Source organism: Pteronotus mesoamericanus, unplaced genomic scaffold (assembly GCF_021234165.1).
Source record: "Pteronotus mesoamericanus isolate MK-2021 breed Mesoamerican mustached bat unplaced genomic scaffold, CSHL_Meso_final scaffold_137, whole genome shotgun sequence".
NCBI classification, from domain to species: domain Eukaryota; kingdom Metazoa; phylum Chordata; class Mammalia; order Chiroptera; family Mormoopidae; genus Pteronotus; species Pteronotus mesoamericanus.
In genome coordinates this window covers 5,537,774-5,549,935 of record NW_026555306.1, presented here as the reverse complement: position 1 = coordinate 5,549,935, position 12,162 = coordinate 5,537,774, and the positions used below count along the sequence as shown (strand labels likewise).

The window sequence follows — 12,162 nt, the reverse complement described above, 5'->3', positions numbered from 1 at the left end:
ACGACAACGGGTAGGGTCTATGGGGATCTGAAGGAGAGAACATGAGCGCCGTGTCCACCAGAGGGCGCAACGCGGTCTCAGGACACTGTCTCAGAACTGCAACTCCCAGAGGCCCTTGGGGCACGCGGCCCTTCCGAAGCAAACGGTGAGGTCCAGCGGCCCCTGGTCCTTGTAGTTTTCATGGGGACCCTGCGTGGAACTGAAGAACTCATTCTTCTGTCCCGAAAAGTGTGGGGCCGGGTCCTTTCCGCCTTCCTCGGTCTCCATGGTGATGGTTCCGGCGAAGGCACGGGATTTGGCAGAGGCCGGGCGCTCTTCCCACTCCCTCCTCTTCGCCATCTGCTCCACCTTCACACCTGGCCCGGCGCCGCGGCCGCCGCCTACATATCCAGGCCGAGGATTCCGCCGCCACAGGGTGGCGCGTATGCACGGCTCTGCAGGCTACTCCCCCTTCAGACCCGGAGTCCGAGCCCCAGCTGCCTCATCCTTTAGACGCAGGAGTCCAGCCTTCAACCCCTCCTCCCCGGGGACCTGTGGGTTTCTCAAACTCAGGCAAAACTGTGAGACTCAGAAGACCCATCGAGAGGCCGCGGCGGGGCAGTGGCCGCCGGGCCACTCGGCCCGTGGCGCCCGTCCGCCTCTCCGTATGCTCCCCCCACCCCCTGGCGGGCCTGTGCCACATCATGAAAATTTAATCCCAAATGCATTTGCGGCCCGACGCAGAGAGGCGGTGGTGAAAAGGGCGCCCTCCTGGGGCCTGGATCTGGATGGAGAAGGACTCAGCCTCGGAGTGAGGGGCCAGCCTGGAGAGAAAGGAGCAGAGCAGACTGGAAACGTCCGAGTTCAACCCCGGGGGGCGGGGCTGGAATTCAGGGGTGGAGTAAAAATTGAGGGGCGGGGACAGGTCCCCAGAGGAAAAGCACGCAACTCGGCGGGTGGGAATAGAACTCGGGGTAGGAACAACTCAGGGGGTGGAGACAGACCTGAGAGAGTGGACAGTTCCCCGGGAGGCGACGAAACTGTCCGGGTCAAAATTGGCGACTGAAGGGAGCAGTAGAACCGTCGGGGTTGGAACTCAGTCTATGCACAGTGAAGAAATTGGGGACCAAGGAACTGGGAAAGGGTTGTGTCCCAAGGGGAAACAGAAAGGGGATGGAATTCTAAAGGGGAAAAAAGATGAAAACAAATGGATGGAAGTCAAAGAGGAAGAAACTGGATGGGGGAAGAACTAGAGGGGACAGTGGATGAATGGAGATGGGGAAAGGATTCCCCGAGTAAGAAAAGAACCTTCTGAAGGAGGAGGTTGGAACCGGGGCTGAGGACGCGGGACGGGGAGGGAATTCGGGGGCGAGATGTGGAACTGGAGGGCGCAGAAATGAGGAGGGATAAGACTGAGAGGGTGGGATGCCGAAGGAGACTCAGAGCAAGACGGAAATGCGGGGATGAAATTAGGGGAACCGAAGTGGGGAGGTGGCGAATCTCAGATTGGGAAGAGAAAACGTGGGATAGAAGGAGCTGGGGGAAATAGGATGAAGGCGGCTAACTCCGGGGAACGGACAGGATCGAGGCGCTGCCGCTCAGGAGTACAGTCAGACCCCAGAGGTGTGGTCTAGAAATGAAAGGATGGGGGCAGACCGGGATGAGTGGGCTGCCAAGGGAGGGCCGGACCGTAATGCAAGGGGCGGGGTCTAGCGAGGTGGGTGGGACCTCTCCCCCGCCCCGCCCCCGACGCTGGGTTCGGTGACAGCCCCCAGGCAGCCCGCACTCGCAGCCTCCTTCCCCCCGAGCGGAGCTGCGGGGCCGGCCGGGCCGGGGCGGACCCCGGGAACCCGGACGCGGCCGCCCGGGCCCGCGGGCGGGGGGATCCCTGGGGGCGCACCGGCCGCAGGGGCAGCCCCCACCATGGAGTTCCGCAAGGAGGAGTTTCGGAAGCTGGCGGGTCGCGCCCTCGGGAGGCTGCACCGGTGAGCGAGGTGGGGGTCCTGGGCGGGGAAGCGGGCGAGGGTCCGAGGAAGACGCTCATGCCCACCCGGGCGCAGACCGACAGACGGACGGGCGGTAATACCAGTGGATGGAGGGGGTCCACCCATCTGCCCAGGTTCTTCCTCCGCCTCCGACGGCGCCGCTGTCCCTGGTTCGATCTTGCTCAGCACCTCGTTTATTTTTCTTCCCCCCTCCCCGCTCCAGGCTCCTACCCTTATCTCTGGGACCGTGTGTTCCCCTCTCCCTGGGTCGCCGAAGCCCTGTCCCACTTCTGGGACTCTGTTCACCTGTCTTCTCTCTGCGTCCTTTCTCTGGACCTCTGCACCCCTTCCTCTGGGTCTCTCTTCCCCCTTTTCTCAGTCTCTGTTCTCTCTCCGATTCTCTGGCCATTGCTCTCACTAAATTGCTACCAACCCCTCTGTTGGGGTCTCGGTCCCCCTTTTTCGGGGTCTCTGACTCTCTCCTTTTGGGTCTCTGTCCTCTCTCTTTGGGTGTTCATCCCCCCACCCTGGGTCTCTCCATCACTGTTTCTCAGTTTCCGTTACTCAGAGCGTTTAATCTGAAGCTAAAGCGGATTGGGGCCCATGGGTTCTTGTCCTTGAGGAGAGTTAAGCTGGGAGGAAGAAGCCAGGGGGTTCTGGGTATCTGAGGGAGAAGGGAGTTGCAGGTCAAAAATGTGGCCTCCCAAAGGATGTAAGCTAGAGCTAAGAGGGACTTCCAGGGAGATGACCCCCATGACCTGGGTGTCCTCAGGGCAGTTTGGACACCTCCCCCCAGTCTTTCACCCCCAACCCCAGCCTTGGCTGCAAGTCAGAGAAATTACTCATCTTCGAAGAGGCCTAAAAATATCTGGCCACAGTGCGCGTAGGAGATAACCTGATCAGTCCCTGCCGCCATTCTCTCAGACCCCGTCCGGGTGGCCCACAGCCCCGACCCCAACTTAAGTTGACCGTCCATCCATCTCACTAGGCCACGCGAGTCCTTCTCTAAGTCTAATGCTAGTCCTGCTTGCTGCAGATCACCTCCTAGCTCCCCCGTTACCCCACCCCCTAGTAACAGGAGAGGTGGAAATAAGGCTGGACAGCAGGGAGGGGGCAGGTGGGTGGCACAGTGACGGGGAGGTGGCGGGGAAGCTGAGATAACCTCACCCCTGCTTATCCCGATCTCCCAGCCCCTCCCCACCCTTTTTCTCACCTCCTTTCACGAGTTTCTCAAAATACACCAGTGAGAAGTCAGGAGACAGAGAGAGACGTGCTCACGAAGGGGGCTGGGGTGGGGGGCAGTGCGGGAGGATTGTGTTCCTTAGGCCCCCTCCCTCAGCCTCTGGTTCTCAGCTGCTCTTCTGTGTCTGGGTTTCTCTCGGTCTCTCTGTGCCCTACTCGCCCCTCTCGGAGCTGCCTCCCGGGTCCCTAGAGACCACAGAGCTCCAGGCCCCCACCAGGACAGCCACCTAGGAGGCTGAGTGGAAAAGAGCATTGTGTCTGAATCCTGGGGTTCACAGTGATGACTGGAGACAGGTGGAGGTGCAATGGAATCCGGGACTCAACACCCTGATTCCCTTGACTCCTCCAGATCAAGCTGGGGAAACTGAGGCTCAATCCAAGAAGAGGGGGAAATTGGAGGCTGAGCGCAAGTGGCGTCATTCAAACCCCCCCCCCCCATCAGCCTCTCCCCAACCTGGGGTGGAGGCTGCAGATTTTCCTAGAGATGAGTGATGCTCGAGTGGGTGGAGAACTCCCTCAGGCCAGGAAACAGACGGTAAACTAGGCGACTTGGGACAAGGACACGGGGGTGGGGGGATGGGGAACGGAGGAGCCAAAGTACCTCTTCTCACAGTGCCAGGCCTTGGGGCGGGGCGGGGCTGGCCCCAGGAGGTGAGCGGGTCCCATCACTCTTCTGGTGGGTGACCTTGGGCATTGCCACTTTCATTCCCTGAGCCTTGGTTTCCTTAGTTGTGCAATGGGAAGAGAAGGGAGAAACAAGGAGACATAAGGGGACAGAGACCTGGGAGAGTGGACGGAGAACCAGAGAGGAGCAGAGAGAGAGATCCGGAGATTGAGACATTTTTATTTTGGCTAACTGCAGGCTGCAACCACATCTTGAGTTTCAGGGTCAAATAGCATCTGATTTCAACCTGGGTCAAAGTCTAATCTCATTGGCTGACATATTCCGGTGGGAGGGGCAGTCTCTACCACCCCATACTAGTCATTCTGGGGGCTTCTGTCCCTCTCTCTCTGGCTCCCTGTTCCTCTCTCTCAAGGTCTCATTTCTCATCCTTCTAGGTTCAGTCGACTTCCCCACTCCCCCCACCTCATCCTGTTTCTTAAGGTTTCTCCCTCCTTCTTAAGTTCTAGGGTGGGGAGGGTGACTGTGTTCTCTCATCTCTTCCACCGCCTCCCCCCAGACCGTCTGGCTGTTCTTTCCTCCCCCGTCCCAGTCTCCCTCGCCTCCATCTGTTCTAGCCCCTTCCTGGGATCCAGCCCGATCCTCTGGCTGCTTCCCCACCTCAGAAGGGAGCCGCACCTCACAAATCACGTCCCCAGCCTGTCTCCTTGGTCTCCTAGTCTCTTTATCTTTCAGTGCTCTGCGTCTCTGTATCTATGTCCTCTCTCCCAGGTTTCTGTCCCCTGTCTTTGGATCTCTGTCCCCACCTTCTCCGGGTCACTGTCCTGTTCCCCCTTCTCCTGGGGCCTCTGTCCCTATTTTACTCTCTTCTTGCCTCTCTGGGTCTCTGTCCCCTTCTCATTGGATCTCTCTCTTCCTTCTGTGTCTCTGACCCTCTTCACCTCGGCCTCTCCCCCGCCTCACTCTCCTTTCGGGTCTCTCCACGCCTCTGGACCTCTCTCCCTGCAGCCTCTCTCTGGGTGTATGTTGGCCTTCCAAGTATCCCATCCGTCATCACAGACTCAATCCCTGATCCAGAACAGGCGGGGGCGAGAGCCTCGCTGGGGACTGAGCCAATCCCCCTACCAGGGCCATCTGTCCCTTGCCAGGACACCACCCGCCAGCCCTCCTCCCTATCCCTGAGGCTGACAGCCTGGACTCAAGGTTCCCCAGGGATGCCCGGCTGGGCGGCCAGATTCCAGGGCCCTGGACAACGCCCCACCCCAGAGTCCCTAGGAATGTGCTTCTGGTGGCTGAATGGAATCAGCTGGATGTCAGCCCCACACCTGGGGCCTGGAAGCAGGGAAGGGCACGCCCCAGGGGGCCAGGGAGGAGGGGCGTCGGTATATATAGCAGACGTGGCTGAGAAGCATCTGTTCTTTTGACACCTTTGCTGAAGCATCTCCTTAGCGCCTTTTGCTTGCTCAAATAGACTCATATCTGAGGGAGGGGGCTAGAGAGAGTCTCTGGTCCTTGGGGTGGGGAGTGCGGGCTGGAGGCTTTTGGATGACAAAGGGTAGTGTGGGGTCTAAAACCCCTGAGTTGAGAGATGACAGGGTTGCGAGAGAAGGGAATCGAGGACCTCAGAACCTGAGGCTGGGGCGGTGGCGAAGGAGGCTGGGGGTGCGGCATTCCTGATCTGAGGGAGATGGAGAGGGGGGATTCCTAGGTCCTGAGGCAAGAAAGGGATGGACTCCTGGAGAAGGAAGGAGGGAATATGGGCTTAGGTAGAATCCTGGGTCTTTTTCAAGCAGGAGGTTTTGCCCTGGACTCCTGTGTCACAGGGAGGAGGGGGCTGGGCCCTGGACGTCCGAGTCCTTGACTCTTGCTGCCCCGCAGCCTTCTGGAGAAGCGGCAGGAAGGTGCAGAGACTCTGGAGCTGAGTGCTGACGGGCGCCCCGTCACGACGCAGACTCGGGACCCGCCGGTGGTGGACTGCACCTGCTTCGGCCTCCCTCGCCGCTACATTATCGCCATCATGAGCGGTCTGGGATTCTGCATCAGTTTTGGCATCCGCTGCAACCTGGGCGTGGCCATCGTCTCCATGGTCAACAACAGCACGACCCACCGCGGGGGCCACCTGGTGGTGCAGGTAGCTCAGGGTCCGAGCCGCGGGACTGCCACGCCCTAATGACGTCACGCTCGACCGCGCGTAAACCAGGCCACGCCCCCTCCCAGTGGACCCCTAAGCGGCCCCGCCCACTTGCACCGCCCCTTCAATTCTGCTAGTGCCTCAGGGATCGTTCTTTCACAAGCCCCGCCCCTATTGTTTTCAAGTCCCTAATTTTAAAATGTAGACTCTGCCCCCGAATCAGTTTCCTTCTCTGTTGTCCCTTCTCCATTTTGGACCTCCCGGCAACTTTTGCTCCCTCTGTGTCCTACACCTGTCCCAGTGTCCCATCTACTTTATTCCAGTCCCGTCACAGGCTCCCCACTGAATTTTAATCCTGGCTTTTCTGAAGCTTCGCCGCTGCTAAATCCTACTTCGTCTGCTGTGGCCGTTACCCAAATCCCGCCTCACATCAGATTTTCTCCCTATTTTTAAAAAGATTTTATTTTTATTTTTTAAGAGAAGGGAAGGGAGGGAGAGAGGGAAACATCGATATGCAAGGGAAGCATCAGCTACCTCTCACACGCCCCCAGTGGAGGACCTGACCCGCAGCCCTGGCTTGTGCTCTGACTGGGAAGCAAACCTGCGACCCTTCTGTACGCAGGCTGACGCTCAGTCCACTGAGCCACACCACCCAGGGCTCTGCCTAATTTTAAAAAAAATGTTTATTGATTTTCTTAGAGAGAGAGAGAGAGAGAGAGAGAGAGAGAGAAACATTGAGCTGTTGTTCCACTTATTTATGCATTGATTGGTTGATTTTTGTATGTGCCCTGACCCGGGGTGGAACCCACAGCCTTGGCTATCTGAAATGCACTCTAGCTGACTGAGCTACCTGGCGAGGGCCTCTTCCTATATTAATCTCAGCGTGGGCCGTGCCTCTCTCTTTCTCAGAAAATAAAGTTTTGATTATGACTGGGGCCCACTCCCGCTCTAGCTCCCTTCCAGTCAGGTCCGCTTCTTCAGCTACTTCTTGTCTCCAGGTTACTCTGCAAACCGTTCTTAAGTTCGTTAGAAGTAGGGAAAGCATTTCCACCCCTTATGGGGGCCCCTAGACAGTCAGAGAAGGGGCACCGAGGCAGGGAAACAGCAGAGTGTGGCGTCTAGGCAGCGGCAGACCTTGTTGCTAAGATAATACTGGCCCTAGCAACCTGGAGAAAGCTAGTTTGGGAAGGACGGAAAGGGGCCTTAGCTCTGATAGGCAGATGTTTGAGAGAGGATCCTTGTTGTTGATTGCCCAAGGAGCTAAGTCTGGGTGCTGATTGGTGGAGGGGCAGAGACTGAGGCACAAGGCTGGTTTGATGTGTCTTTTGGCCCACAGAAAGCTCAGTTCAACTGGGATCCAGAGACTGTTGGGCTCATACACGGCTCCTTTTTCTGGGGCTACATTGTCACCCAAATTCCAGGGGGATTTATCTGCCAAAAATTCGCAGCCAACAGGTATGGGGGTGAGGGTGAGCTCAAAGTGGGCGCGGGGTACAGTTGCGTGGCTGGAGTTAGAGGCCTGGCACTTGGGGGCTGACTCTGGGAAAGTGGGAAGGCCCTAGGGGGCGGGGTCTTAGAGAGAGGGGGGGCTTATGCTTGTGGAAGGTGGGACCTGGGGTTCTGGGAAACCGGGTTCTGTTGTGCCAGAAAGAGCAGAATCGTAGGCATGGTGGGATAGCTGAACCCTTTTGTCGGATCATGAACTCTTCCCATCAGGGTTTTCGGCTTTGCTATTGTTGCTACATCCACGCTAAACATGTTGATCCCCTCGGCTGCCCGAGTCCACTACGGTTGTGTCATCTTCGTGAGGATCCTGCAGGGCTTGGTAGAGGTAAAGCCCCACCCCATATGATCCCGCCCCCGTCTGACCCCACCTCTTCTCGTTGACTTTGGCTTTCTTCTCCCCAGGGGGTCACGTACCCCGCCTGCCATGGGATCTGGAGCAAATGGGCCCCTCCCTTAGAGCGGAGTCGCCTGGCGACTACAGCCTTTTGCGGTGAGAGACGGGGGTTGGGATCTAGAATTGTGGGTCTGGGAAGAGAGGGGGTTGGGCACCCGGCCCGAGGTGTCTGTGGGAGGAGGGGCTGTGGCTTCTGTGATCCGGAAAGACAGGGCGGGGGGTCCGCGCTCCTGGACCCTGAGTGTAGATAGGCCTGTTCTCTCCCCTGCATTACCCCCTCAGGTTCCTATGCTGGGGCGGTGGTCGCCATGCCTCTCGCCGGGGTGCTGGTGCAGTACTCAGGATGGAGCTCTGTGTTCTACGTCTACGGTGAGGGGCCCAGACGCCTGGGTCCGGGTGGCACAGGGGCGGAGCGAGGCCGGTCGTCACCTCGCTTCCATCCCCCTCCTGACCCTCTCAGGCAGCTTTGGGATCTTCTGGTACCTGTTCTGGCTGATCGTCTCTTATGAGTCCCCCGCACAGCACCCCAGCATTTCGGAGGAGGAGCGCAAGTACATCGAAGAAGCCATCGGCGAGAGCGCCAAACTCATGAACCCCGTCACGGTCTGGGCCCAAGCCTGCGGGGCGGGGTCGCTGTGGGGCGAGGAGAGAAGTCCAGGCTAGGAGGAGACAAGGGGGCTTCGAACCATCGTGGTTGTTTCTAGTAGACTCAGAGGAGACCGAAGAGCACAGCCACGTGGGCGGGGCTAGAACCTAGGAGGCGGGGTTAAAGCCGGGGGAGGACCAATTAGCAGGTGCTGAGGGCTGGCCTAGGTCGCCAGGTGGGTGGGAACCAGTCTGGCGCGTGGTTAAACCGGCAGAGGCGGGATTAGAATGTGGGGGTTTTACCTAGACTTGGGGGTGCGTGAGGCTAGATTTAGGAGTCCTGACTGAAAGGAGATTCCTGGGCCCACATTTGTGGGTCCCTGAGGGTCATCGTCGAGTCCCAACACCTGCGAAACTGAGGGGCCACTGTAGCGTCCGCAGCGCTGCATTCCTGAAGAATCAGAGGCGTGGATGCCAGGCTCCCGCAGGGACATACCTGGTTGAGCCGGCTGACGTTCCGGGGTACTTGGAGGTTTTAGTTAAGCCGGGAAACCAGGGTCTCCGCGGGACTCTAGTGAGGTCCCTGAAGGGACCTGGAGAGCGCGCAGCCCTGGGTTCTGTCTTAGAGGCCCCTCGTCTCCTCCCTCACAGAAGTTTAACACACCCTGGAGGCGCTTCTTCACGTCCATGCCAGTCTACGCCATCATCGTGGCCAACTTCTGCCGCAGCTGGACGTTCTACCTGCTCCTGATTTCCCAGCCTGCCTACTTCGAAGAAGTGTTCGGTTTTGAGATCAGCAAGGTTGGCCCTAGTGGGGAGGGCAGGGGCGCGCAGGGCAGATGGAGTGGGGCCTGGGTCCCAAGGGGTTGGAAGGAGGAACAGGGAGGAGCGAATGGTGCAGGAACCGGGCGAAGACGCCTGCCTCCCGGCCGGAGGCTCCTGAACCCCTGCCCTGTACTTCTATCCGCCGCAGGTGGGCCTGGTGTCAGCGTTACCCCACCTGGTCATGACCATCATCGTGCCCATCGGCGGCCAGATCGCTGACTTCCTCAGAAGCCGCCGTATCATGTCCACCACGAACGTGCGCAAACTGATGAACTGCGGGGGTGAGTGGGGCGGGGCCTAGACCTGGTCTGGGACTGTGCCGGGCAGAGCGCGGTGGGGCGCGTCCAAGTGGCGAGGCTGCGGGAGAATGGAGTGGGCTCAGAGGCGTGACCCGGGGGTGGGTGTGTCCAAGAAAGGCGGGGTCACGGTGAGGCCGGGCCTGGATGGAACAGAATCTCAGGTGGCAGTCTTAGGCGTTGGCGCAGGGCGGGGATTTTGTGTGACTCTGCAGGTGGAGCAGAGGCAAGCCCTAATTGGGTCTGCAAGCTGGGCCCACACGGGGACAGGGCGGAATGGATGCTAAGTGTGATGAACAGCGGCTATGAGTGGGGTCTGGGCGGTTGTACCGCCTAAGGGAGTGTGGACAGGGACGGAAGATGTGAAGGTGCACGGGTGGGACTGGAACCCTGAGTCTTCAGGGAATGGCCCATTCGGGGGCGGGGCCATGGAGGGCCCAGCTGGGGCGCTGGAGCCCGTGTGGGTGGGTGGTCCAGGGCCAGGCTTAGGGCTGGCGCTGGTGGAATGAGGGACAAAGCCAGGGATAGGGATGGAGTAGGTAGAGGCGGGCAGGGGCGATATTCGGCCTGGAGAGAGGGTGAGGGGCGGCTGGCGCTCAGATGAGGGGGCCCTCTGCAGGCTTCGGCATGGAAGCCACGCTGCTGCTGGTGGTCGGCTACTCGCACTCCAAGGGCGTGGCCATCTCCTTCCTGGTCCTCGCGGTGGGCTTCAGCGGCTTCGCCATCTCTGGTGAGAACCGCGAATCCGCAGCTTGTGGGAATCTGGACAGCGTTGTGGGGAATTTCCCGGCTCAGGAAGGGGACCTCCCAGCCATGCCAAAGATGGGCTAGAAAGAGCCCCAGGGAGGGGGGAGGAAGGAGTGGGGGAAGGGATGGAGCAGGAGTCCCTGGAGGGAGATTCAGGTGTGATGCCTCCTGGTTCACCTTGCCAGGGTTCAACGTGAACCACCTGGACATCGCCCCGCGCTATGCCAGCATCCTCATGGGCATCTCCAACGGCGTGGGCACGTTGTCGGGCATGGTGTGCCCCATCATCGTGGGTGCCATGACCAAGCACAAGGTTGGTGCACGTGCCCTGACCTGCTCGCTCTCCACCTCCGTGCGTGGCACCTCCTTGATGCAGGGCACCCCCCGACCCCGGGCCCTGCCCCTGCCCTCTCTAGCTGCCTTTCAGCTTCTCTCTGGATCTGTCTCCCTTTCTCGGGGCCTCCCCTCCCCCTCTCAAGTTCTCACATCGACTCCTCTTTCTCTGACCTCCAGCCTCATCTCCTTCTTTGTCCCCACACAGACTCGGGAGGAGTGGCAGTATGTATTCCTAATTGCCTCTCTGGTGCACTACGGAGGTGTTATCTTCTATGGGGTCTTCGCTTCTGGAGAGAAGCAGCCGTGGGCAGAGCCTGAGGAGATGAGCGAAGAGAAGTGTGGCTTTGTGGGCCATGACCAGCTGGCTGGCAGTGATGAAAGCGAAATGGAGGATGAAGCTGAGCCCCCCGGGGCGCCCCCTGCTCCCCCTCCCTCCTATGGGGCCACACACAGCACAATTCAGCCCCCAAGACCCCCACCCCCTGTGCGGGACTACTGACCACGTGCCTCCCACTGAATGGCAGTTTCCAGAACCTCCACTCCACACATCTCGGGGCTGAGTGGCAGTGTCAAGGAACCCCAGTCCTCTCTGCCCTGCCTCAGGCCCAAGAAGCACTCGCCCTTGTTCCTAGTGCTGTCAGATCTCTCTCCTTTCCCGATGGCCTCTCAGGGGTAGTGAAGCTGCAGACCGGCGGTTTCAAGGATACCCAGATCCCCCTAAAGGTTCCCTTCTCCACTTGTTCTGCCTCAGTGGTTTCAAATCTCTCCTTTCAGGGTTTTATTTGAATGGACAGTTCAATCTCTCACTCTTTCTCGTGGTTTTGAGGCACCTCCCCCTGTTCCTTCAACCCCAGGGACCCTGAGATTACTCAGCCCCCTCTCCTTTCAGAAAAACTCAAGGTCTCCCTCTAGAAGTTTCAGATCTCTCCTAACTCTATCCTGCACCTTCCAGATTGGTTTGATTGATCACCCACCCTCACCACTTTAGAGATTGATTCTCACCAGCGTTTCCGAGGGAAAATGGCAGTTTCAAGACACCTTCCCCAACCTCTTCACTCCTCCCTCCACCAGCAGAACTGCTGAAACACCAAATTCCCCAAGACCTCCCTAGCTTCGCACAATTTCTAGGGAAACAACCAAAATGGCGGTTTTATCAGTATGCCTCACTCCACCCCGATGCACTTTTTCTGACACAGTTTTCTTCAGGTCTCCATAGTGGCTGCTCAAGTTCATCAATGGTTTGAAGCCACCAGCATTGAACTTCCCCATGGTGGTTTCAAGGTGTCCCTCTTCCCCCCACTTCCTTGCACTTTATTCTCCTGGGTGGTTCCAAACTACCCGTATCTTCTCAGTGGCCATTTGTTGTGTCCCTCAGGGGCTAAATGACTCAAAATCTGGGAGACTGTCCCTCCCAGACTCCTCTCTTGCAGCTGAGAATTTGGGGAACGTAGGTAGGCGAAGTCTCAGAATCCCAGGAAAGGGAACGGGGCTGGGGTAAGGGGTGTTTTTCCCGG

General features: G+C 58.7%; 1 protein-coding gene across 1 annotated transcript; it reads left to right on the top strand.

Annotated features, from left to right (window-relative positions):
* Positions 1 to 1,842: 1,842 nt before the first annotated feature.
* On the top strand, positions 1,843 to 12,137 carry SLC17A7 (solute carrier family 17 member 7). The gene is made up of 12 exons (XM_054588533.1): positions 1,843 to 1,964; positions 5,707 to 5,959; positions 7,296 to 7,414; positions 7,676 to 7,790; positions 7,868 to 7,955; positions 8,142 to 8,228; positions 8,320 to 8,462; positions 9,096 to 9,245; positions 9,418 to 9,550; positions 10,185 to 10,295; positions 10,498 to 10,625; positions 10,854 to 12,137. Exons 1-12 carry the CDS (start codon positions 1,903 to 1,905, stop codon positions 11,145 to 11,147), a joined length of 1,683 nt encoding a protein of 560 aa, XP_054444508.1. The 5' UTR covers positions 1,843 to 1,902; the 3' UTR covers positions 11,148 to 12,137.
* The last annotated feature ends 25 nt before the right edge of the window (positions 12,138 to 12,162 follow it).